The sequence below is a fragment of the Pseudophryne corroboree genome, chromosome 4, assembly GCF_028390025.1.
Source record: "Pseudophryne corroboree isolate aPseCor3 chromosome 4, aPseCor3.hap2, whole genome shotgun sequence".
Taxonomy (NCBI): Eukaryota; Metazoa; Chordata; class Amphibia; order Anura; family Myobatrachidae; genus Pseudophryne; species Pseudophryne corroboree.
In genome coordinates, this window is record NC_086447.1 from 680,653,903 (window position 1) to 680,681,525 (window position 27,623).

Genomic DNA, 27,623 nt, shown 5'->3' on the forward strand with positions numbered 1-27,623 from the left:
TAGCCACATGAACACTTGCAATGATGGCAGTTCCATCACTGAGTGGTATGCAAAGGTTCACATTTCCACAATGTCAGGAATTGTTGCTGTAATATGCCCTCTTCACCCTTCTGTCCCATTTAAATAATCCCATCAGGAATATTACATTTCTGAACGTCTGCAAAAATAGACTTATTTGTGAATCTGATACTTGCTCAATGGGAAGGAATGTCCTTGACCCTCCAAACTTTTACTATCTACTCATGCAAACTTCTGCCGGTTGCTGACATGAAAGTGGAGCATCCGCACGTTCTTTCACATGAAACTGCTGGCTGCTGTGCCTACCAGTCTTTGTTATACTGGGAGTATGGTTATTGGCTATAATGTCACATCTAAGAGCCAGACTTCCAGTCCCAGGAGGAGAGGTTGTCGCTCCCCACCTCCCGTCTGCTAAAATAATCAGAAGGGTACTGGTGCCAGCACTATCTAATTTGTCCACATTTTCCAATTGTGAATGTTGACATTTCTGCTGTATGACACCAATATGTCATCCACCAGCAGAAATTCACACATTTTAAAATATAGGGGGTCATTCCGAGTTGTTCGCTCGTTGACGATTTTCGCTATACTGCGATTAGCCGCTAATTGCGCATGCGTATGGTACGCAGGGCGCATGCGCTAAGTATTTTAGCTGAAAACTTAGTAGATTTCTCACGTCTGAACGAAGAATTTTCATCGTTGAAGTGATCGGAGTGTGATTGACAGGAAGTGTGTGTTTCTGGGCGGAAACTGACCATTTTCTGGGAGTGTGGGGAAAAACGCAGGCGTGCCAGGAAAAAACGCGGGAGTGTCTGGAGAAATGGGGGAGTGGCTGGCCGAACGCAGGGCGTGTTTGTGACGTCAAACCAGGAACGAAACGGGCTGAGCTGATCGCAGTGTAGGAGTAAGTCTCGAGCTACTCAGAAACTGCTAAGAATTTTCTATTCGCAATTCTGCTAATCTTTCGTTCGCAATTCTGCTAAGCTAAGATACACTCCCAGAGGGCGGCGGCCTAGCGTGTGCAATGCTGCTAAAATCTGTTAGCGAGCGAACAACTCGGAATGACCCCCATTGTTCAAACTGAACAATATTATTATGTACAAATAAGTGAGCCAATGTGTTTTTTTTCTATTTCAGTCAAGAACAATGTGTGGTTCTTATTGAGCTAATAAAAGATTATGAACATCTGAAGTCCACTATTACTAAAGTTATAGAAAATGCAGAAAATATGATCTCTATAAAATCAACTTTAAAAGACCAGGAAGACGTTAGACGTACCATCGCAAAAGTAAGTGTACCATGCCAAATGTAACTTATGTTGACTAGGTTATGTAATATAGCCTACTCCAAAGATGATAGATACTAGGGGGGCGTGGCCTGGACGAGCATGGAGTAGCACCTGAACTGTGCAGCTCTCCTGCCGTTATATCCTGAAGCATCATCCTCTATTCCCCCCCAGGGTCTGATATTATGCCCAACGTTGCATGAACCCCCCCTGCCCCCATGGAGTGAATCTGGACCGGATCCCGTTGTCCCTCTGACTCCTGCAGCCCTGATCACTCGGCGGGCCCTGCTCGGCGCTGGAGCCGCCGCCGCGCGCTCACCGCAGACCGGAAGTTCGGCTCCCATACACCGCTGAGACCCGCGTCTTCGTGGAGGGGAGAGGGAGCGCTCGTCTGCCGTCCTGGAGTGCCTGCTGGGGGACCCGAGAAGAGTCTGTGGCGCCTGGAGCACTACGCGCCCTACACCGCCACGTATCTGTGCCGCCCTGAGGACCGGAAGTTCGGCTCCGGCTCTCCACCGCTGCCCGCGTCTTTTGGGAGGGGAGTGAGGGGAGTTTGGCTGCCGCCCTATCTGCCTGCTGGGGGGACCCAGAACACCCCTGAGCCTGACTGCACCATCCTACACCGCCGCGGACCCGGGGGACCGGAGGTGCGGCTCCCGTGACCTCTTCCCACCCGCTGCAGCCGTCCGGGTCCCTTGAGTGGGGCTGGGCTGCAGTATTATCAGGAACGCACTGGGGAGCCTGGAGGACCGCTCTGATCATACCCGGCTGCTGGCTGCTGCGGCCACTGACCTGGCCATTTGTTGCTCCATCCACCCATCCTGATTGGAAAGGGAAAAAAGGTACTTGCTGATACGGGGCAGTTTGTTAAATCTGTGGGGGCCCGCCTGGGTTGGCTGATGAACTGTACCCCTCCCCCCTATCCTCCTGTTGCACATCCCTGGCTGAACGTTCCGAATCTCACCCTGCCTGGAGGTCTACAGTAGGGGCTATTTATCTTTACCGCACAGCTCTGATCTGGGGGGACACTGCTTAACTCCCTGCTCCATCAGGCGGTCACGCGGCATCACATTAGGAGGCTCTGACCCTGCTGTTCAGCTATATATATTTACACCCTCCCTTGTTTCTCTTTTCATTATATATATCCGGCTGGAGGCTGCTGGTTTACCATTGTGTGATTCCTGATTTGCTGATGTAGCACGGTCTGGAGGCGTACCTGCTTGATTCACCATAACTCTCTCATATAAGTGCTGCAACTCCCGGTGGGGTGCCTATAACGAATACTATGGGGAAGACTTCTCAGGCTGCGGCCAAGCTTGAAAAATACGCTAGAAACCCTCCCGCGCAAGATAAGAGAACGGGGGGGTCGCGGGATGGATCCTCTCCCCCCTCCCCGGCTACAAGTGCGGGCTCCGGCCCTCCAGAGACCTCAGAGGATGCTATCCAAAGGGTACTGGACGCAGTAAATGCCAGCGAAGGCAGGCTGGCTGAAAAGATCACTCAGGTGCAATCAGATCTCTCCTTGATTCATCAGGATCTACAACGAGTTAGAGAGAGAGTGGGGGAGGCGGAAACCCGCATTTCTACTGTCGAGGACACTGTGGCTCCGCTTGGCCGACGCACCACTGCCCTTGAATCCCAGATGTCGGAGGTGCAGAAAAAATTGACCGATATGGAGGGGCGTCTGAGACGAAATAACATTCGGTTTGTGGGCTTGCCGGAAAAGGAGGAGGGAGATGCACCTGAGCAGTTTTTGGAGAAGTGGCTTACAGATTTCTTTGGGACGGATGCTTTTACATCACACTACGCGGTGGAACGAGCACATAGAATCCCTATGAGGCCATTGCCGCCGGGGGCCCCTCCCCGTACATTTATAGCTAAATTCCTCCACTTCAAGGATCGGGACAAGGTACTCACCCTGGCACGCACCAAAGGCCCACTTAAGTGGAATGGTACCCGGATCTCTGTATTTCCTGATTTTGCGGTTGACGTCCAGAAGGAGAGAGCCCAGTTCCTTCCAATTAAGAGACGTCTCCGGGAGCTCAATCTCCCTTATGCTATGCTTTTTCCTTCGAAGTTGAGGGTGGTCGCGGGAGGAGAGACTAAATTTTTCTTGACCCCGCGGGAGGCGGCGACGTGGCTTGACAGGCAGTTCCCGGCAGGGCGCCCCCTGGCAAATGACTGAATGTTGCAACTGCCCGTTGGCTGGGCTGCGATTTATGTCATTAAGTATTTGTGTATACAGCTAATGTATTAATGTTTGTTGACTTTTTCCTACTAGGTCATCGATACAGCCGTTATTGGTAATATACTAAATGCTGCACTTGATATCGGGTCCTTACATGATCGGAGGTCGGGTGCTTATCTGGTCCTGGGGGGGGTTAGGTTATGGCGGGGGAGCAATGCCTGCTTGCGACCGCTGTATTTTTTGTCCTCTTTACTAGTTGTTTAGTTGTGGGGAGGGGGTTTTTTGGGATTAGGTATGCCACAGTTCGGGCCGGTATACAGGGTGGGGGGTTGTATGGGGGAGAAGGGAGGATTTAATGGGTGGTTGTTTTATAAGCATTGCTGTGGCGACATGTTTAGAGAAATTCTTTGCAGGCGGTTACTTTTCTGTCTATTTCAGATATCTTCAATGTTGTGGACACATCTAGCACTTGGTGCTATTATGTATTATGGCATCACTTAGTCTAAAAATTTTATCCTGGAATGTGCGAGGCCTTAATGACAAAATTAAAAGGGCCCTGGTGCTTCGGCAGATTAGGCAGTATTCCGCAGATGTTGTTTGTCTTATGGAGACGCACCTGGAGGGAGCCAAAGTTTTATCTCTTAAAAAGCCATGGATTGGGTGGCTATATCATTCCACTCATACCTCCCATTCCAGGGGCGTCTCCATTCTGATCCGTAGATCTCTCCCGTTTGTTTTAGACCAGGCCCAGGTGGATCAGTGGGGACGGTACATTTTTCTTAAATGTCAAATAAACTCCATGTCTTATTATTATTGGCTATCTACATACCTCCACCGTACTCCCCGGAGGTTTTACGCAAGGCTGCTGATTTTATGTCCCTTTACCCCAATACTCCCACCGTCTGCACTGGGGACTTTAATAATGTCATGGATCATAGAGTGGATAGATTCAGCACCAGTACTACTGTACCTCGCCCACGTCCGGGTAACTTTGCTCTGTTAGTGGAGGGTATGGGTTTGGTGGACGTCTGGAGGGTGCGGCATCCAGCTGCTCGACAGTTCTCCTGCTTCTCCCCTATTTACTCCTCATTTTCTAGGATCGACATGGCCCTGGTCTCCCCCTGTTTAGTTCCCAAGATTGTTGATATCCAGTACGCAACTAGAGGAATCTCTGACCACTCACCAGTACTGTTGAATCTGGATACTGGGGGAACCCGGGGACAGTTGTTTTGGAAACTTAACTCATTCTGGCTTTCACAGATGGGCACTGGAGCGGAGCTTGAGCTTGCTTGGCGGGAGTTTTTGGAGCTGAATGGGGGTACTACTGGACCAGCAATTCTCTGGGACGCATTTAAAGCATTTATACGTGGTTCCCTAATTAGACGGGTTGCTACTTTAAAAAATGGCTACAAACGCCAAGAAGTGGAACTTGAGGCTTCCTGTAGGTCCCTAGAAATCCAATATTTGCAAGATGGGTTGGTTGCCTCCAAGGACGCATGGTTGCTTGCGCAGTCCAAATGGAGGTGCTGTCTATCTGATAAAGCCAAATACTGTTTGATGTATGCCCAACACTCATATTATGCTACAGGCGATAGACCTGGTACTTATCTAGCATATTTAGCGGCGGCAGATAAATCCTCTAATACTGTCCTTGCGATAGGCGGGGATGATGGAGTAACTTATGTAAAGACCCCGGAAATAGCAGACCAATTTGTTGCTTATTATAAAAATCTGTATAGTACGAGACTATCGGCTGATTCAGCGGAAATAAATGATTATCTTGTTGGTTTACCATTGCCCTCGCTCTCTAATGTGGCAGTTGAATTCCTGGACTCCCCTTTGTCATTGACGGAGATTGAAACAGCCATCAAATCATTTCCTGGAGGCAAGGCACCAGGGTTAGATGGAATTCCTATTGAGCTATATAAGAAACATATTGATTTTTATGGCCCTAGATTACTTGCTCTGTTCAATGACCTGTTGGAGTTGGGGTCGCTGCCGGATTCTATGACTGAGGCTTTGATAATAGTGCTATTGAAACCGGATAAGAACCCAGAGCGGGTAGATTCATATAGACCTATCTCGTTACTTACAACTGACATCAAAGTGTTAGCAAAGATCCTGGCACTTAGACTCAACTCCGTTATTACCCAAATTATACACACAGATCAGACAGGTTTCGTACCGGGGCGGTCCACTCTAACTAACCTTAGGCGCTTGTTCACGCACTTACAGGGCCCGCGCGAGGACGCCGACACTTCTGTGGTAGTGTCTCTCGACGCTGCTAAAGCTTTTGATTCAGTGGAGTGGGCGTTCTTGTGGGGGTCTATGGCCCGCTTCGGTATAGGACCACGCTTTATACGGTGGGTCAAGTTACTTTACTCCGCACCATCAGCCAGGGTCTCGATAAATGGATTCACCTCCTCTGCATTCCCTCTGGCTAGGGGTACAAGACAGGGCTGCCCGCTATCCCCTATCCTTTTTGCTCTAGCAGTGGAACCCCTGGCGTGCTTACTGCGTTCTGACTTGCGAGTGGGGGGGTTCCGGGTGGGCCCCACCACGGACAAGATTGCTCTATACGCGGATGATATTCTGCTGTTTATATCAGACTATTGCAATACCATGCCGCACGTGTTGCGTATTATAGACACCTATGGCGGGTACTCTGGCTTATCCATAAATTGGGATAAGTCCTGCATAATGCCCTTTAAGGGTACTTGTCCTGGGGCTCCGCTTGTGGCCCTACCTCTACGCTGGGTGGACTCATTCAAGTACTTAGGAATCTGGGTCACAAATAATCCTTCTCAATACTTTTCCCTAAACATAAAACCTCACATGGACTATTTGCACTCCCGTATTGCGGTGTGGGGGACTCTACCTCTAACTATAACGGGTAGAATTAATTTAGTGAAAATGGTGGCCCTGCCTAAGTTGCTATATGCGCTACAGCACTCCCCTGTATATCTCCCATTAAAAACCTTTAGGAGAATAGATAGTCTTCTGTCCTCTATCGTATGGTCTAAACGCCGAGTCAGAATAAAATTAGATACCCTCACGCGCCCACGTGACTCTGGGGGCTTGAGCCTCCCTAAATTCAGATTATATTACCTAGCGGCACAAATGGTACATATTAGTAAGTGGTTACATGATCCTGGTAGAGATGAATTAATCTCCCGAATTCTCTATATAACCGATCGGAACTGCACCCCATTACAACTACTGTTGAGTGACAATGTATCGCTACTTAACCTTCCAGTTGTCAAGCAAGCAATTATGGTATGGAGACAGACGCATAGATTGCTCCATGGAGAGGGTTGGGATCCGGAGACGCCTCTAGCCTATGCACAATCTCTTGGTGAGCTTGCATCGTTACAGATGAGGGAGGTATGGAGCAGCCGGGGAGTGCAGTCTCTTGGGCAATTGTATCATATGGGTGTATTTAAGTCTTTCCAACAATTGCAGGAGGATTATAATATTCCTACCTTCTATTTTTATCGATATCTACAACTCCGTCATGCTTGTCAAACTCAATTTGCGAACGCTCCCCTGTTGCTCCGGGACACACCAGTAAGGGAACTATTTGTTAAGCTTCAAAATTGCACTATTTCCATATTCTATTCGGCTCTACTACGTACCTATCATTGTGAGACCCTTCTTTCTCTTAAATCTAAATGGGAAAGTGATCTGGGGCCCATATCTAATGATACCTGGGAAGATGCACTGGGTGCCTCTAGACTGGCGACCACAGCGGTCCGTTACCAACAGGTGCACCTGTTTGTCTTACATAGAGTCTATATTACTCCTGAGAGGTTAATGAGATTCGGAGGAAGAATGGATTCTAAATGCCCCAAGTGTACTCTAGATGGGGGCACCTTTTGGCACATGATTTGGTCCTGTAGGATAGTTAATACCTTCTGGCAGGATGTACTCAAGATTATGGTCTCCACTGGTATACCTGCGGATGTGCTGACCCCCCCTGTATGTGTGCTGGCGGTGGTGGATGAGGAGTTGCTGGATGCCCCCTCCAGGCGATACGTTATCAACTTGTGTGCTCTTGCACAGGTTTCTATAGCCCGATCGTGGATGGCACCTGATGGCCCAGATATTGACTCATGGGTTGCTTTAGTGAATACTACAGTGGCGCATGAAAGATTTGTCTATGTGTCCAGGAAAGCCATTACTAAATATTACGCGATATGGGATAGATGGTTGTCATCACCATATGTTGGGGGCGCCTGCATAACAATACCTGCGGATGCAAGTTTAGCCTCAACATAATCACCCCGAAGCTACCTGATGAGGCTAGGAAATTGTGAAGCTTGCACAATATTGGTATATGCTATGTGGCTCACTCGGGACACCGTTTCCTCTATTTTGATATGACTGCATTCGGTGGCTCTGGAGAGCTATACTTTTATACTTTTTTAATATTTTTTGTAAATGGGTATGCGAATGTATATGTATATATATATATATATGTGCATGTGAATGTATGTAGGCGTATAGATATATATATGGGTGAAGTGTTGTGTCTGCCGGGTTTAATATCAGATGCCAACTGATTATGATTATAACCATATGCTTGTGTATGATACCCTATATGTTGCTTAATATTACTGTCGACAGCAATGCTTTAGGTTTAAGTTGTATTATTGGTTTGTAATTTGTACAAAAAAGAAAAAATCTCAATAAAAATTGTTGAATTTAAAAAAAAAGATGATAGATACTATGTATTTATAATACAGTATAACTGTGTTTTTTTTTTTTTTAGCTATAATATGACTGCTTTATCTGACCTCTGCTTACCATTATATATTCCGTTATACAGTATGTCAGCTATTCAGTTCAAGATTACTTGAAGGCAAATGAATGTAATTCCACTAGGGGCTGTTGTTGGACTATATTTAGTACATATGGCCAGGAAGACAGAATAGTTGAAGCTTATGTGGACTTAAACCTGTATGTTAACTAATTCATGCCCATAGCCTTGTTTTCACTCATATCTATTTATTATTTCTTACCAGTTATTTATATAGCGTACACATATTCTGCAGCGCTTTACAGAGAATATTTGGACATTCACATCAGTCCCTGCCCAACTGGAACTTACAATCTATATTCCCTACCACATGTACTCATTCTAGTGATGTGCACCGGACATTTTTCGGGTTTTGTGTTTTGGTTTTGGATTCGGTTCCGCGGCCGTGTTTTGGATTCGGACGCGTTTTGGCAAAACCTCCCTGAAAATTTTTTGTCGGATTCGGGTGTGTTTTGGATTCGGGTGTTTTTTTTTATAAAAACCCCTCAAAAACAGCTTAAATCAGAAAATTTGGGGGTCATTTTGATCCCATAGTATTATTAACCTCAATAACCATAATTTCCACTCATTTCCAGTCTATTCTGAACACTGAACACCTCACAATATTATTTTTAGTCCTAAAATTTGCACCAAGGTAGCTGTGTGACTAAGCTAAGCGACCCAAGTGGCCGACACAAACACCTGGCCCATCTAGGAGTGGCACTGCAGTGTCAGACAGGATGGCAGATTTAAAAAATAGTCCCCAAACAGCACATGATGCAAAGAAAAAAAGAGGTGCAATAAGGTAGCTGTGTGACTAAGCTAAGCGACCCAAGTGGCCGACACAAACACCTGGCCCATCTAGGAGTGGCACTGCAGTGTCAGACAGGATGGCAGATTTAAAAAATAGTCCCCAAACAGCACATGATGCAAAGAAAAAAAGAGGTGCACCAAGGTCGCTGGATGGCTAAGCTAAGCGACCCAAGTGGCCGACACAAACACCTGGCCCATCTTGGAGGGGCACTGCAGTGTCAGACAAGATGGCACTTCAAAAAAATAGTTCCCAAACAGCACATGATGCAAAGAAAAAAGAGGTGCACCAAGGTCGCTGGATGGCTAAGCTAAGCGACCCAAGTGGCCGACACAAACACCTGGCCCATCTAGGAGTGGCACTGCAGTGTCAGACAGGATGGCAGATTTAAAAAATAGTCCCCAAACAGCACATGATGCAAAGAAAAAAAGAGGTGCAATAAGGTAGCTGTGTGACTAAGCTAAGCGACCCAAGTGGCCGACACAAACACCTGGCCCATCTAGGAGTGGCACTGCAGTGTCAGACAGGATGGCAGATTTAAAAAATAGTCCCCAAACAGCACATGATGCAAAGAAAAAAAGAGGTGCACCAAGGTCGCTGGATGGCTAAGCTAAGCGACCCAAGTGGCCGACACAAACACCTGGCCCATCTTGGAGGGGCACTGCAGTGTCAGACAAGATGGCACTTCAAAAAAATAGTCCCCAAACAGCACATGATGCAAAGAAAAAAGAGGTGCACCAAGGTCGCTGGATGGCTAAGCTAAGCGGCCCAAGTGGCCGACACAAACACCTGGCCCATCTAGGAGTGGCACTGCAGTGTCAGACAGGATGGCAGATTTAAAAAATAGTCCCCAAACAGCACATGATGCAAAGAAAAAAAGAGGTGCAATGAGGTAGCTGTGTGACTAAGCTAAGCGACCCAGGTGGCCGACACAAACACCTGGCCCATCTAGGAGTGGCACTGCAGTGTCAGACAGAATGGCAGATTTAAAAAAATAGTCCCCAAACAGCACATGATGCAAAGAAAAAAAGAGGTGCACCAAGGTCGCTGGATGGCTAAGCTAAGTGACCCAAGTGGCCGACACAAACAGCTGGCCCATCTAGGAGTGGCACTGCAGTGTCAGACAGGATGGCACTTCAAAAAATAGTCCCCAAACAGCACATGATGCAAAGAAAAAAAGAGGTGCACCAAGGTCGCTGGATGGTTAAGCTAAGCGACCCAAGTTGCCGACACAAGCACCTGGCCCATCTAGGAGTGGCACTGCAGTGTCAGACAGGATGGCACTGCAAAAAATAGTCCCCAAACAGCACATGATGCAAAGAAAAAAAGAGGTGCACCAAGGTCGCTGGATGGTTAAGCTAAGCGACCCAAGTGGCCGACACAAACAACTGGCCCATCTAGGAGTGGCACTGCAGTGTCAGACAGGATGGCACTTCAAAAAATAGTCCCCAAACAGCACATGATGCAAAGAAAAAAAAGAGGTGCACCAAGGTCGCTGGATGGATAGTATACTTGACGACACGGAGGTAGGCAGAGCAGTGGACTACTGTACCGTACTGCTATATATTATATACTGGTGGTCAGCAAAATTATGCACTGTCCTCCTACTATATATATACTGCGCAAAACTTAAATGCACCACAGTTATGGATGGATAGTATACTTGACGACACAGAGGTAGGTAGTGCAGTGGACTACTGTACCGTACTGCTATATATTATATACTGGTGGTCAGCAAAATTATGCACTGTCCTCCTACTATATATATACTGCGCAAAACTTAAATGCACCACAGGTATGGATGGATAGTATACTTGACGACACAGAGGTAGGTAGAGCAGTGGACTAATGTACCGTACTGCTATATATTATATACTGGTGGTCAGCAAAATTATGCACTGTCCTCCTCCTATATATATACTGCGCAAAACTTAAATGCACCACAGGTATGGATGGATAGTATACTTGACGACACAGAGGTAGGTAGAGCAGTAGACTATTGTACCGTACTGCTATATATTATATACTAGTGGTCAGCAAAATTATGCACTGTCCTCCTACTATATATATACTGCACAAAACTTAAATGCACCACAGGTATGGATGGATAGTATGCTTGACGACACAGAGGTAGGTAGAGCAGTGGACTACTGTACCGTACTGCTATATATTATATACTGGTGGTCAGCAAAATTATGCACTGTCCTCCTACTATATATATACTGCGCAAAACTTAAATGCACCACAGGTATGGATGGAGAGTATACTTGAGGACACAGAGGTAGGTAGAGCAGTGGACTACTGTACCGTACTGATATAATACTGGTGGTCACTGGTCAGCAAAATTCTGCACTGTCCTCCTACTATATACTACAATGCAGCACAGATTTGGAGCGTTTTTCATGCAGAGAACGTAGATATTTTCACTTCAGCACACTGAGCACAGATATTTGCAAGCACACTGAGCACAGATATTTGCAGCATACAGATATTTGCAGCACACTGAACACAACTGAGAGAACGCTGCACACGTCCTCTCCCTATCATCTCCAATGCACGAGTGAAAATGGCGGCGACGCACGGCTCCTTATATAGAATACGAATCTCGCGAGAATCCGACAGCGGGATGATGACGTTCTGGCGCGCTCGGGTTAACCGAGCTAGGTGGGAGGATCCGAGTCTGCCTCGGACCCGTGTAAAATGGGTGAAGTTCGGGGGGGTTCGTATTCCGAGGAAGCGAACCAGCTCATCACTAATTCACACTAGGGTTAATTTTTGTTGGGAGCCAATTAACCTACTGGTATATTTTTGGATTGTTGGAGGAAACTGGAGTACCCGGAGGAAACACACGCAAGTACAGGGAGAATATACAAACTCCACATAGTTAGGACCATGGTGGTAATTGAACCCATGACCTCAGTGCTGTGAGGCATCTTAGAAAATATCTCAAAATATGTTGGTGCGGCACCTCAGATAAATGCTGCTGCCTTTGTGCGGTGCTCTTTCTGTAATAAAAAGATTCTGGTACTCACAGGTACAGATACAAGATTTATAATAGCTTCCACATTCTAGACAAATCTTCAGATACTTATTTTATTCATATCTCAACTTATTTACTGATTTCTACCTCTTTACTTAATGAGTTCTAAAAATGTAAAATTATACCAGTAAAAGACACAGTTGTGTACCATCAGAAAGTAAACACTGCTTTGTAATATTGTGATAACTGTGGTTTAATAACATTGTTCTCCCAGCACGAATCGGCCAAGAATGAACTGAGTGAGAAACAGAAAGAGCTGGACGAGTTTACTAACAAAGGGAAACATTTACTGGTTGAGCTGAAGAGAGTCCATGGCTGCGACTCGAGCTCAGTGAGGAAAGACATGGACTACTATGTGGATCAGTGGCTTGACGTAAGATGCCGGTTTATTATACTTTCATTTACTGACTCTTCAGTTTTTTCAGTGACTCACAAAATGAATAATTACATGAATAATTCTGACAATATGATATATATGATTTATCTGCATCACTTTTTTTCTTATTTATCAATTCAACAGCACACAATTGGGGATAAAAAAATGTAGTGTAGTCCCATTTCTTAATTATGCATATTAGATACACCAGTGATTTTAAAACCCAATCTGTTTTTCCATTATCTAATGTACTGAAGCATCTACACGAAAACAAGAGCATTTGTATTGCATCATGCATGTTACCTAGACATAGCGGAGGCTGGAATAAATGAGAATGCTGTAATTGGACAACTAGAAGCCAGTAACCTTACAAAGACAGCACACAGGGCCGGATGGGACTGTATATATTAATAGGCCTAACACAGGCTGTTTAAACTCGTATGCACGGGCTTGGACTGGTCCACAGGGGTACAGGAGAAACCACCAGTGGGCCCCACTGCCTGGGGGCCCACCTCCTGCTCTAAGGATCAGGTTCCAGACTGTGCACTTGAATTATACATTATACATATGTTACCTTATACTGGACTATGGTGTATTTTCTACAGTGCATTGCTGTTATTAATCTGTTATTAATCTTATACAGTATCATGCATGCAGCAGCTGAATTTACTGTATATATTTATGAGGGGGCTAAAAAGTTGCACTCTCTAATGGTTAGTCAAACCAATGAGTTGGCAGGCCACACCCCCTCTGCAGACTGGCCACACCCGTAACATGGGCCCCTACCACTGCATTTCCCCAGTGGGTCCTACATGCCCCAGTCCGACACTGCGTATGCATGTGCGTTTCTGCAATGCAGTTTTAGCCGTTTCTATTTACTGTAGTCACTTCTCTCCATTCTCATCAGTTCCACGGTTTCACTAAGTCTCAAGACGGATGAAATTGGAGTTACCTGTGTTTCATCTACAATGTCTACTGTCCTCAGTCCACCTCCCAGTCCTCTGACATACCTCCCAACTGTCCCGATTTTCGCGGGACAGTCCTGTTTTTTGGGGACTGTCCCGCTGACCCACCCGCGGGCCACAGTGTCCCGCGGTGGGGGGGTCAGTTGGGAGGCTCTGTCAATCGCTGCTCTGCTTAGCAGAGCAGCGGTGAATAGACGCTGTGCGCATGCGCACAGCGTCTATTCAGTGGAGTCAGAGGGAGAGGGAGCATGCCAGCGGCTCACAGAGCGCTGGGCATGCCCCCTCAGTGACGAAAATGGGGCGTGGCTCGCGATCGTGGGTCCTCCTGCGAAACCACGCCCCCTTTTATAGGCCACGCCCCCTTTTCGGGAGCGCGTCTTTGGTCTTCATTTCAGGCTTTTTCATCCCTCTCTCAATAGTCACCAAGATGCCCAGAGAAAACAGCAGTCGCCTCTCTGCCTGTATGACTACTGAACTGCTCTCCAAACGGGCTTTGAAGTTTCAAGAAAAGTAGTTCCTCCAGCAGGTGGAAGAGCACAATGCTGCACAGCTGCTCTGCCTCTCTCAACATTTCCCTGCAGTGTCAGAAATTAGACAGGGGTATCATGGCACAGTATGTGTCTGATGTAAGCAGTAGACACACACCTGTGGCAGAGGTACCTGCAAGGTTTAGGGCTGCTATAGAGGGATACGGGAGCTCTGGAGAATCTGTGCTCTAGAAAATGGCCTCAAATAGGCTACGTGAATGGCCATGTACTGGGCTAGAATGTTAAACATAGGTTGAGCCCTGGAGGAACATGTCCCTCTGATCCCCGCTTTAGCCCATACATAAAAGCTCTGCTGATGGAGAGCTCTCTGTCTGGGAAGCAGCCTTGTAGCAGATCCGATTTGTGTCCATTGACAGAAATAGAGACATAGCTGTCTTCACTTTAAAAAAAATGGGCACATTTAGAGGGAGGGTTGTGTAGTGTTTCTGATACTTGGAACCACAGGCCGAGTGCACCACAGCTTTATCTTGTCGTGGCAGCATATATGAACATTGCGCGTAGCTAGCTGGTGCACTATAAGAGCCAGGAAATTTGTTAATTGCATTTTGTAAATATTATTAGCTCATGACATGAGGTAGCACAGGGTCAAACTGGCCCACAGGGTTTCAGGGGAAATAGCCAGTGAGCCCCACTCCCTGAGGGCCCATCCCCTCTTGTAGGGATCAGGGCCCTCATTCCGAGTTGTTCGCTCGCAAGCTGCTTTTAGCAGCTTTGCACACGCTAAGCCGCCGCCTACTGGGAGTGAATCTTAGCTTATCAAAATTGCGAACGAAAGATTCGCAATATTGCGAAAAGACTTCTCTGTGCAGTTTCTGAGTAGCTCGAGACTTACTCTTCCAGTGCGATCAGTTCAGTGCTTGTCGTTCCTGGTTTGACGTCACAAACACACCCAGCGTTCGCTCAGACACTCCTCCGTTTCTCCGGCCACTCCCGCGTTTTCCCCAGAAACGGTAGCGTTTTTTCACACACTCCCATAAAACGGCCAGTTTCCGCCCAGAAACACCCACTTCCTGTCAATCACATTACGATCACCAGAACGAAGAAAAAACCTCGTAATGCCGTGAGTAAAATTCCTAAATGCATAGCAAATTTACTTGGCGCAGTCGCACTGCGGACATTGCACATGCGCATTAGCGACTAATCGCTCCGTTGCGAGAAAAAAATAACGAGCGAACAACTCGGAATGACCCCCAGGTTCCAAACTGTGAACTTGAATTATATAATACATATTATAGTATACTGTACAGGACTGTGCTGTATTCACAACAATGTATTGCTGTTAATAATCATGCATTATCATGCATGCATTACCAGTATTTGTGCTCTCTCTCTCTCTCTCTCTCTCTCTCTCTTTCTCTCTCTCTCTCTTAAAATAAATAAATAAATATATATATATATATATATATATATATATATAGGGGCCCAAAGCATGCACACTCTAATGGTTAGCCAAGCCTCTATGGTGGCTTGCTACACTGCCTCCAGTGGTGTATCTATAATCTATAGTGGGTGCAGTTTGTGTTGTGCACACAGGCCCTGGGTACAGGGGGGCCCACACCGCACACCCTTTACCCATTTTTTTAGTTCTTACCTCACCGGAGTCCTGCGGCAGTGGCAGTGACCCTGAGCACTAGGTGGTGAGCAAGTCTACTGGAAAGTGGCATTGTGGTAATTTTCCTGGTGTTTTCCGCAAGCGCAGTAGAAAAAATCATGAGGATAATGCCCAGTGTCACTGTTGCTGGGGCTACCTGCTAGAGAGGATGAGGTCCGAGCAGAGACTGTATATGGGCCCCCTTCTCTCTTAATATGCCCCTGACTGCCTCTTCTTGCTGGCCACACCCCTAAGCATGGGTCCCTACCACTGCATTCATCCGTTGGACACTTTATGCCCCATTCCAAACTGTGTAGGCAGTGGCACAATCCAACTTCAATACGACTACAGACATAAAAAGTATAATATGCCACCCCGGTGGTCTTAGCCCTAGCCTCCACCCCCAGTGTCTTAGCCCTAGCTGCCACCCCCGGTGTCTTAGCCCTAAGCGCCACCCCAGATGGGTTAAGGTTAAGGGAGGGGACAGGGGAGGGGTAAAATAATTACCCTTCCCCTGTCGGCATTCTCAGTGTCGGGATGCCGATGACGGTCATGTGACCACCTGCATCCCGACAGCTGGGATCCCATACCCAACCCTCACCCAGCATATTCCATCTCTGGAAGCATATTTTTGCTGAGAACTGCACACATATCCAGGACCTGTGCTAAGGTGTTCGGCGCCCCCCTGCAAACTATAAATTTGCGCCCTCCCACACGTAATAAAGGGGCATGGTCTCACATGTAAGGGGCATGGCCACACAATAGTGACTCCAATTCAAATTACGCTACACAATAGCACAATCTTATTCACATTACACCCCACGTAATGCCCAGTTCATATTGCAGCACAAAGTAGTGTACCTTATTCACATTATGTCACACAGTAGTGCCCCTTAGTCACGTTAAGCTACACAGTAGTGCCTCTTATACACGTTATGCTACACAGTAGTGCCTCATACACAATTCCCACAGTAGTAGTAGTAGTAGTAGATGGCTACATCTGTATGTCCACAGGAGGAAAGAGAGGGTGGAGGGTGAATAAGCCAAGGGGGATCAGGACAGGAAAGCAGCTACCTCCAATGGAGCAGTCCACAGAATGGCTGGGAGGAACAGCCAGGATCAGCAGCGAGGGCAACTTCCAGCAGGACAGGACCACCAAAGAAGATATGCGGAGCAAGGGACTGTAGAAGCCACCGCGCCCGCTCTCTCCCTCGGATAGGCAGCAGGATTCAGCACCAAGCCACGCCTCCAACAGCTGTCAGATGCAGTCACTCTCCAAAGCACCAGGGATCCCGAGGTGGTGACAGGGGAGATCCTTAGCGCGGGGAAGCACATAGAGAGCCGCTGATAAGCCATGCCGGAGGGACCACCAGACGCTGAAAGCCGCGCTTCCTGCTGCCGGTGCCGCTGCCTGTCATACAGTGACAGGTGCAGCGGCAGCCGGCAGCAACAGCAGGGTAGCAGTGCAGAGAGAGCGTCTTCTCTGTCTGGCGCCTCCCTGCATTGCATACCCTTGCTGAGCTGGTTGCGCTGGCACTGCACATATCCATTATATTACTATTACAGCTGAGATATATTTGTTCACTAAGGGGGAGATGTACTAAGCAGTGAAAAGATTGGAGAAGTGAGCCAGTGGAGAAGTTGTCCATAGCAACCAATCAGCATTGAAGTAACATTTACAATTTGCATACTATAAAATTATACAAATCAGCTGATTGGTTGCCATGGGCAATTTCCCCTCTGGCTCAGTTCTCCACTCATTTCACTGCTTAGTACATCTCCCTCTAAATTTGTTGCAACAAGTTTTAACACCTTTTAAATTATTAATATTTTTTTTACCAAAAAAAGGGCAACACATATTATAAAGTGGGTGCTTATTTAGAAAATAGAATAAATATTGTTGTTGCGTTTTTTTTGCAAATTATTTTTATTACTTATCAGCAGTCAGTAATACAAAATACAATGAACATGTCATATAAAAGAGTTAAAAATATAAAATATAGATGCTGTGAGCAAAAACACATTTTCCATAGTAACCTGTTATATACAGAATAACTACATACAGGGACGGATTAAGGGCCACATGGGCCTGGAGCAGAAAATATTCAAGGGCCTATTGTGAAAAATGGGGGAGGTGTGATCAGTGCTGTGTGGGTGTGACGAGAGCCATGTGGGCATGTACACCCCTGCACTATCAGCCCCAATGTCTCCCTAAATATGTAGAAATATAAAAAATTGCATAATTTTGTGAGAAAAATAGAAATGTAATCTTAATAGTTATGGTTTCTGGCCAACCATGTGGCCAGCTGGTGGCTAGTGATCATTATGCTGCCATGATGATGGGCCTATTTTTATGTGGAGGCCTAGAGCTGTAGCTCCATCTGCCCCATTGTTAATCTGGCCCTGACTACGTAAGACAATAAACTGACAAGAGAGAAAGCAAGGGAAATAAAAAAATGAAGAAAAGAGAGAAAGAAAGAAAGAAAGAAAGAAAGAAAGAAAGAAAGAAAGCCTCATAGCACAGAGTTCTAGAAAAATACGGGGGGGGGGGGGGGGGGTTAGTATAAATATTGTTTTAATACTCCCATCAGAATCCTGGAGATAACTTGCAAAGGGAAAATGTACTGCTAACTAATTTGGAAACATTTATACAGGCTTTCTCATTTGTATATTGTGGTTGGAATTATATGGTTTACATTTGTGCTAGAGTTCTTTAACATTGAAGTTTCATAGTTGAATACTGTGCATCCTTTGTTTACATGACATTTAATGTATTTGTGTATGATTTGCTACACAGCTCACATAGCAGAATTGTAAAAATGCATTGTTGTGACTAAGAAACAATTAATATGCTATTTGTTTGGAACTGGTATCTAAAAGGTCCTGGAAAGAATAGACGACAACCTGCAAAGGCTGAGTGTGAGCCTGTCCTTATGGGAAGATGCCTTGAGCATTAGTGATGAAATTGATGGATGGTCTAGCAGTTCCATTTCTCAGATGAATGAGAACATCACCAACTTGAACAGCAGTCAACAGATGAAAGCTTTTCTTGCAGAATTCCAGGTGTGTGCTAATTTACAGATGGCATGTTGTATCCCAGTGAATTTTCCATTAAGCACGTGAGGCATATACTTATTTGCGAGAGCCCCCTGACCTCCCCCCCCCCCCCCCCCTCTGAAAATAATACAGGTTGAGTATCCCTTATCCAAAATTCAAAATCACACATTTGTGGTTCCCCTACTGAGATAGTGACACACACACACACACACACACACACACACACATAATATATATGTCATTATCTCAGTGCGGGACCCAAAAATGTGGGATTTTGAATTTTGAATAAGGGATACTCAACCTGTAATAATGAATAGGCTCCTAGATGTCTCAGTAAAGACAATAATAACCCACAAAACGTCTACCTTCTCTATATGTCCTTAAAGTGCAAAATAGCTGAGGCAAGGTGCAAAGTTTCCTATGATGGCATTAAGTGCCCTGATTCATATAGGTGAGCCTAGGGGGGTTATTCCGACCTGTTCGCACCAAGCGGTTCTTCGTTGCGGTGCAAACGGGTCGGAAATGCGCGTGCGTGGCGCACGCATTGCGCACACGCGGCGTTGCCTGGCAACTTTCGTTGCTGGGCAACGATGCCGCCAGCAAGAAATGTGATCGCAGCGGCGATCGCAAGAAGATGGACAGGTGGGAGGCGTTCCAGGGCAGATACTCACCGTTTTCCAGGTGTGGTAAGTCCAACGCAGGCGTGTCGAGGCGTTTGGAGGGGAGATATCTGACGTCAGGACCGGGACCTTCATCGCTGGATCCATCGCACTGGGTGAGTAACTGCAGCCCTGGTCTTGTTTTACTTGAAACTTTTTTAGCATAGCAGGGCTGCACAAGCATTCGTAGCCCTGCTATGCTAAAGTACACTCCCCCATAGGCGGCGTCAGGTTGATCGCATGAGCAGCAAAAAGTTGATACGTGCGATCAACTCGGAATGACCCCCTAGGTGAGCCTAGGTTTCCACCAAAGTTGGTGGTGTTTACAGAAACGCCATACGAGGAGCTGGGCAGCGTGAGGGTGCAATGCTAAGTACAATGCATGTACACTACTGTACCTTGGTTTGCAGAGCAATGCACAAACAAGACTTCACAGAGTACTAATCTGAGAGTACAGAAAGTACTAATCTGAAAGTACAGAAAGTACTAATCTGAAAGTACAGAAAGTACTAATCTGAGAGTACAGAAAGTACTAATCTGAGAGTACAGATGGAGCCCTCCTCATCCATCCCTTTAATAAGATTAACTGAGCCAGGGCAGTCGGACTAAATCCCCTGCTGTATTGACTTAATCCCCTGCTGTATTGTTCTCTCTGTATTGTATTGCAGCTGAGAACAATAGATGAGAGGCTTATGCTAATAAGCCTTGGTGCACCTAGGCACAGCAGAGAAGCCTAGATGAGCGAGGCTCCATCTGTATTACAATAAGATAAACAAGTGGGTGTCTCTTGTTGTAAAAAAGGGTTCACAGCTATTGCTACAGTATTCTGCAAAAAGAAAAAAATACATTTGCACCCGCTCTCAGTTGGCGGAGACCTTTCCCTATATCATTAACGGGATAGATTGGCAGAGATGTGTATTTCCATTTTGTTTGTTGTAAAAAAAAAAAAAAAGCTCCAATCACACAGAAGGTACACATGTATAAAGGCAGAACTCATCTCCCCTCACTCATAATTTGCTAAGGTGATGATTACTTTTTGTACAATGCACAGCTTTCATTTTTTTGCTGACTGTAATCTGTAAACTGAGATGCACTAATACTGTGATGAAGCGTTTCCCGCAGAGACAGCTGTGAGTGCCTTCATCTTATAGATATTCAGATGCAAAGCAACATGTTTTGCAGTTTCCATCTTTGTAAATGATGAGCTCTGTCTTTAGGTAACAAGTGAACTTTATCTTCTGAATACAGTTTCCAAATGAGCAAATAATATTCAATCACTTTTATTAGCAGTTCTTGTTCACTCTTTGTTGTATATGTGGATAAATACTGCATTGTGCGTTAGTGCAACGTAATAATATGATTGGTATTATTTTCACAAGTAGCATATGTCCCTGATAACAGTTATTACAGCCATCGCTGCCTCCCATGGGCAGGACCCTGCCAGTGCAGCATCGATTCATTTGTGACTATTCATGGAAGTTGTACCATAAGAGGAATACTAGTTTTTTCTCCTCATTTGAATTACCACAGAGCATTTAATAGCTGATGTGCTGGAAAAATTCTTACTAGTTTGCGTACTGCAAACTGGGGAATGTGGTTTGGCCTGGAATCAAGGGATTTCTGGAAAACTGTCTAACGCTGTGCCTTAGTCTTACACTTTCTTCGCCATTTTCTTCCCCTGGATGTTTCAGACTGAAGTCACAAATAAAGGACAGAAATTGGAAGAATTTCACTCCAAGGTTTATGAACTTAAAGATCTGACAAAGAGCCAGGAGCCCCCAGCAGAGCTACAGGTAAATTCTATTAATGGAGAGACTGACGTTACAACAGAATTGTTTCTGAAATAATGAATTTTGCTGTCTTATCCTATATGTCATGTCCAGATGTACAGATAGACACATGACATAATATAATCTCATTACTACATATTACTTTTCTGTTTCATGGTTTACATAGTGTCATACAGACATGTCTTAGGCAAGGTTTGTTTTTTGTTATCTTTTGATTTATGTCTTATTTTACTTGTTACATCAGTTTGTAAGTACAGTAAGATTATAGTGGCACTTCTACACAGTCACTGGGACAGTAACATTTTTAAAACAGAGACCAATATGATCTTTTCGGCTCAGACCTTTCAAAAAGTATTTTGCAGAGAAACTAGATCACATTATTTAGCCTGATGCAAACAAACTTATACAGCTTCTTGGATCACTTCTGGTTTTGCTGGAACATATTAGTCTAGTAATATGATTATTACACAAACACACACACACAAACACACACACACACACACACACACACACACACACACACACACACACACACACAGCAACAGTGTGAATTTTCAGACTGCTTTTACCATTGTATCCAAAAATGATCTGTTCATGCAGATTATCATTAAGCACCTTTATCGCAGCATATTCTCTAATATTGTGCTAGTTGCCCAATTTTACTGTTGATATTTCAGAATCAGAAAATCAGACCACAAGTATGAAGTTTTTATTTACTTATTTATTACCAGTTATTTATATAGCGCACTCATATTCTGGAGAGCTTGCCAGAGAATATTTAGTCATTCACATCAGTCCCTGCCCCAGTGCAGCTTACAATCTATATTCCCTACCACATGTACATGCACACACATTCACATTAGGGTTAATTTTTTTTGGAGCCAGTTAACCTACCAGTATATTTTTGGATTGTGGGAGGAAACCGGAGTACCCGGTGGAAACACATGCAAGCACGGGTAGAATATACAAACTCCACACAGTTAGGGCCATAGAGGGAATTGAATCCATGACCTTTGTGCTGTGAGACTGTAGTGCTAACCATCATACCAGCCGTACTGCTAGCCTGCAGACAACGTGGATACAACAGTGCCTGGACTCATATTAATAAAAAACATAATAATTTTATTCTTGATAGAATAATTATAGATAGAATAAAAAGTTGCTTACATCATTAAATAAAAAGTTGTTATTAGTAAGGCCACTTTAGAGTATATGGAATTGCATCCTGCCAAAATGCTTCGGGCTGTGAGCTCAGTGACATAGGCTTCAAATCGTGGTAGTTAAATATGGCACCCAAACCCTACATGTACCTTAATGGGACTGCTTCAGGGGTATTAATCAAGAGTTCATTATTATAAGAAATGGGAAACAGTTTTACGTGGAACAGATCTCGAAGTGTAGTATGAGTATAGCAGAATAGCAGATCTGCTATCCAAGATTCACTTAGTTCTGAGGAGCTTAAAGCTACAGCCTGCATAGGGAACATGGCTTCCCATATTCGGAATCTGTTCCATGTGAAACTATTTCCCATTCCTCTTAATATTTAACTATTGATTAATAACTCTGAAAAAGTCCCTTTGAGGGATGAAACACATATAGAAAATAAACCAAGCAGCCACGTTCATCCACGTTCATGCTCTACCAGATAACTGTCTAAAAGGAGGAAGGCAGTAGGGCACACCAGGGATTTCCCTTGTACCCCTGTGGGCCAGACCAACTCCAACCCTTCTTCTGCCCTTACCCCCAATCTTCTATCCCTTTCCCTATGTCTTCTGACATGTATGAAATGGCTCCATTGTCTCTCAAAATTCCCTGTCTGGCTTAACTGCTTTGTGGTGTTTATTGTAGCACATAGTGCAGGGGATGACGCCCCAGCAGAGGTCATGGCTTGTGGTGTGACTTGTATTCTACTGTATTAAAGTACTGAATGCAACATACAATTCAGCTGTAACTTTGTTTAAGAACTGGTTTTGTGTATGTTTTGTTGGTTATAGTTCATGGAAGTAGCTTTAAGGCAGAAATTAGAACATGCTAAAGAAGTGTCTCAAGTGGCCAATGGAACGCTAAATGACTTCAATACTCAGAAAATGCAGCTGGAAACATTCATTGACCAGATGACCGACTGGTTGAATAAAGTTGAAGAATCAATTTTAAAATTTACCAACAGCCAGGAACCTGACGATCTGAAGAAACTGAAGGTTTAATGTTTTATGTTAAATCAATGGGCAATTAAAGTATGTTGGAGATGGGAAAGATATCTTTAAAAAACATTGACCCATATTTTTTATGGTCTATAGCTACTAATTAAAAATGTGTTCATAATCATGATTTTTCCTTAATTTTTTTACATTTTATTAACTAGTTTAAGATGGTGTATATCTAAGTGGTGATACATGACAATCGCTGGATTCTGTCGAGTTTGACTCCAAGAGTTTTGAAATAGGGAAGTATATAATTGGATATGAGCAGCTGAAGTGTTTGCTGTCAGGGATGTGAAGCCACTTTGCTCTACATTCCCTTTAAACGCTGCGTCCAGTTTGATGAGGTGCTCCTTCTGAACCCTGATATTAGTAATTTGGTGCTCTTCTATTTATACAACATCCTTTTAATATGTTTTTGATTGATTGATTGATTGATTGATTAATTAATGATTGACTTTAATAGGCATCAATCAAAACAAAAGACTTGCAAACTTACATCATTATAATGGAGAACTTATTTAAATATATTTTAACACAGGACATGCAGAAAGAACTTCAATCCCAACAAACCAGCATTGATAGCACGCAAGAGAATCTCAACAGCCTCTGCCGGCAGTTTCGTTCCACGGAGCTTGAAGTTATTGGGGCAGCGGTGACAGCTCTAGTAAAGAAATATGAAGCCGCAAACCAGCTCTGCTTTAAAACACAAGCTGTTCTTCAGGAGACATTGGAAAAGCGATTCAGTGGTATGAATATATATGGATTGCTTAGAAAACCGGTGAAATAAATTGATATCGGAAGCCACACAATTCAGAATTCCTATCCCTCAATCAGAGATTTATTTATAGATTGTGCAACTCAATGAGAGAGCGCATTTAGGGACATGCACAATGCCATAATGTCAGCATGATCATAATGTCGAAAACTTACAAGTTGACTTAACGTTTTTCTTCTGTTATAGCTCTAACCCTAACTGCGGCCAAACCTTCACCCTATCCGCAGCCTAGTCCTTAACATAACCCTAAACCTAAATCTGTAGTGTAGACAGTGGGGTAAATTTACTAAGATGGGAATTCTATTTAAGACGGGATGTTGGCCATAGCAACCAATCATATTCTACTTCTCATTTATCTAGCACCTTCTAGAAGATAATATCTGGAATCTGATTGGTTGCTATGAGCAACATCCCATCTTAAATAGAACTCCAATCTTAGTAAATTTACCACATTGGTTGGTAAATTTACCAATATGTTGATATTCACAATATCAATATAATGATCATGTCGGCATTATGTCCTTGCTGACATTGTGACAACAACTAGTCACTAGAAGAGATAAGGGGGAAATGTAATAGGGTGTGAGAATCAGGATGTGAGAGATTATGGGAGAGTGTTCCGTTTTTTGGGGTTTTTTTTAAGTGGCAATTGTTTACATGGCAGAAGCAGGTTGACTTTGCCATATAAATGAGTGCCACTTTACAAACAACAGGAAAACTCACACAAATCTCTCACATCCTGATTCTCACACCCTATTACATTTCCCCCAATGTGGGGAACCACTTGTAAGGCTCTGGTTGTTTGGATTAGCGTGCTGTTTGTAATGCTCTCTCCTGGCTAGAAGGAATATAGAAAATGTCTTGTTTTACACTTACATAAAAATAGGTTTATCTAAAAATTAGGTTGTCTTTCAGTAATTCAGTAACAGGGTTTTACCTATTTAAAGAAATCTATAATTATTTCTTTGTTTTTGTTTTAACATAGAATCCATGAATGATTTTGAAGAATGGCTTGAAGGAGTAAAAAGAGGGGTTAAAGGCTCTTCTGACTGGTCTGGCGATAGCAAAACCTTGGAAGCCAAAATACAACATTTACAGGTAAAATCAAGACAAAACTATCAGCCAATTTCATTTAATTTGTAATGATTCTGTGTATGTTTGTACAAGCAGTTGTATACAGTGCTGATCTTTAGGAGATATTGTGTGTCTGCTGCTGCAGTGTGAGATCAGAGAGATAGAGGGGTATATTTTCTAAGGTGTGAGGTTTTTTAAGAAGTGGAGAGGTTGCCCATAGCAACCAATCAGATGCTAGCTATTATCTTCTAGAAGCAGCTAGATAAATGTTAAGTGGAATCCGATTGGTTGCTATGGGCAACATCTCAACTTCTAAAATACTCAAACCTTAGTAAATATACCCCAGAGAGAGGCAAACTGCAGATCCCCAGCTATAGTAGAATGGCAGGTCCAGAATGGCAGGTCCAAGCATTCTCTATCATCCACTGCTGATATGGCATGCTGGAAATTGTAGTACCACAGCTATTGGAGAGCCACATGTTGCCAAACTATTTGTAAAATATTCACCTAGATGTTGACCTCCAGTGCTCAGCAGATCTTTTACACACTGAGCCAACTGCACTATTATAAAAAATATATAACATTTTCTTTCCATTTAACACAGAATATACTGGACTCAGTCAGTGAAGGTCAGAGTAAATTGGATGCTGCCACTGAGGAAGGAGAGAAACTTTACTATTGTTTGCCAAAGCCAGTTGTGCTCAGTATTCAGGACAAGATATCAAAAGCGGAGAAAGAGTTTCAGAGTGTGAAGAAGCAGTGTCTCAAGGACAAGCAGGCCCTAGAAGACTGTGTCTTGGAGCTTGGGAGGTGCGTATTTGTGCTGAATGTTGGACTGAGTCATACACTTGTGCTAGACATAGTATTACCATGAAGCCTGTATGTAAATGCCCATTTGTCACGTCATGTATCTGTGTTGCAGTGCAGGGATGGTGCCATTTTCTGCGGTATCAGCAATAGGAGTTTATCTTTGGATCAGGGGATACCTGAATTCGGACTGGGTACATCCTTACGGGTGGTCTTCAGTATGCCGAATGTCGGGATCCCGGCGCACAGTATACCGGCGCCAGAATCCCGACAGCCAGCATACCGACACTTTTTCTCCCTCGTGGGGGTCCACGGCCCCCCTGGAGGGAGAATAAAATAGCGTGGCAAGCGCAGCGAGCCCGCAAGGGGCTCATTTGCGATCACCACACTGTCAGTATGCCTGCGGTCGGGCTCCCGACGCTGGTATGCTGGTCGCCGGGAGCCCGGCCGCCGGCATGCCATACAACACCCCATCCTTACATCTACTTAGGCACCATTATGTTTTTTGAGGGAAGTGATTATTTAAATGAGTGAACAAGAGTGAAAAACATTGCTAATAAATAGCAATACATACATTCAAAACCATACAAAAATGCCACATGTAATAAATTTTGTTGACTTCTCCCTGTCATCATAACTGTAAGATATAAATTAGATTAAACGGAGTAATACCATAAGAAAATAAAAAATATGAACTGATCTTTTACTCTTTTCACCATGCACAATTGCATCCAGACCCACAAAGGTTTGCGCAGAGCACAGTTGGACGTTTCCGGAAAGTAGAACGTAGACCTGTTGTGAGAATGTTCTTTTTTATGCGCAATGGGCCTAATTCAAGGTTGATTGCAAAAGCAAAATCTTTCTCTAATGGGCAAAACCATGTGCACTGCAGGTGGGGCAGATATAACATGTGCAGAGAAAGTTAGTTTTGTATGGGATGTGTTCAAACTGAAATCTTAATTGCAGTGTAAATAAAGCAGGCAGTATTTACCCTGCACAGAAACAATATAATCCACCCAAATTAACTCTCTCTACACATGTTATATCTGCTCCTCCCCCGTGCAGTGCACTAGGGGGGTAATTCCAAGTTGATCGCAGCAGGAAATTTTTTAGCAGTTGGTTAAAACCATGTGCACTGCAGGGGGGGCAGATATAACATTTGCAGAGAGAGTTAGATTTGGGTGGGTTATTTTGTTTCTGTGCATGGTAAATACTGGCTGCTTTATTTTTACACTGCAATTTAGATTGCAGATTGAACTCACCACACCCAAATCTATCTCTCTCTGCACATGTTATATCTGCCCCCCCCCCCCCTGCAGTGCACATGGTTTTGCCCAACTGCTAAAAAATTTCCTGCTGCGATCAACTTGGAATTACCCCCCATGTGCACTGCAGGGGAAGCAGATATAACATGTGCAGAGAGAGTTATATTTGGGTGGGGTGTGTTCAATCTGCAATCTAAATTGCAGTGTAAAAATAAAAAACTTGGAATTACCCCCATGGTTTTGAACATTAGAGGAAGACTTTGCTTTTGCAATCAACCTTGAATTAGACCCAATGTGGACAATTAGGTGCATTTGCCCGAATACAAAATTACTACGTGCCCACATATTTTATTGTTAGTAAATTCCCTTTATTGT

The 27,623-nt window shown here is 44.4% G+C and overlaps 1 protein-coding gene across 15 annotated transcripts in view; it reads left to right on the plus strand.

Moving 5' to 3' along the window:
• SYNE1 (spectrin repeat containing nuclear envelope protein 1) overlaps positions 1-27,623 on the plus strand; it is a 965,679-nt gene that overhangs the window by 502,005 nt on the left and 436,051 nt on the right. For all 15 annotated transcript variants that reach the window (XM_063917854.1, XM_063917860.1, XM_063917859.1 and 12 more), the window contains 8 exons: positions 1,156-1,306; positions 12,355-12,513; positions 18,501-18,683; positions 21,028-21,129; positions 23,121-23,324; positions 23,866-24,073; positions 25,088-25,200; positions 25,781-25,986. In XM_063917854.1, coding sequence (XP_063773924.1) covers positions 1,156-1,306; positions 12,355-12,513; positions 18,501-18,683; positions 21,028-21,129; positions 23,121-23,324; positions 23,866-24,073; positions 25,088-25,200; positions 25,781-25,986 — 1,326 coding nt within the window. The remainder of the gene's footprint in view (positions 1-1,155; positions 1,307-12,354; positions 12,514-18,500; positions 18,684-21,027; positions 21,130-23,120; positions 23,325-23,865; positions 24,074-25,087; positions 25,201-25,780; positions 25,987-27,623) is intronic.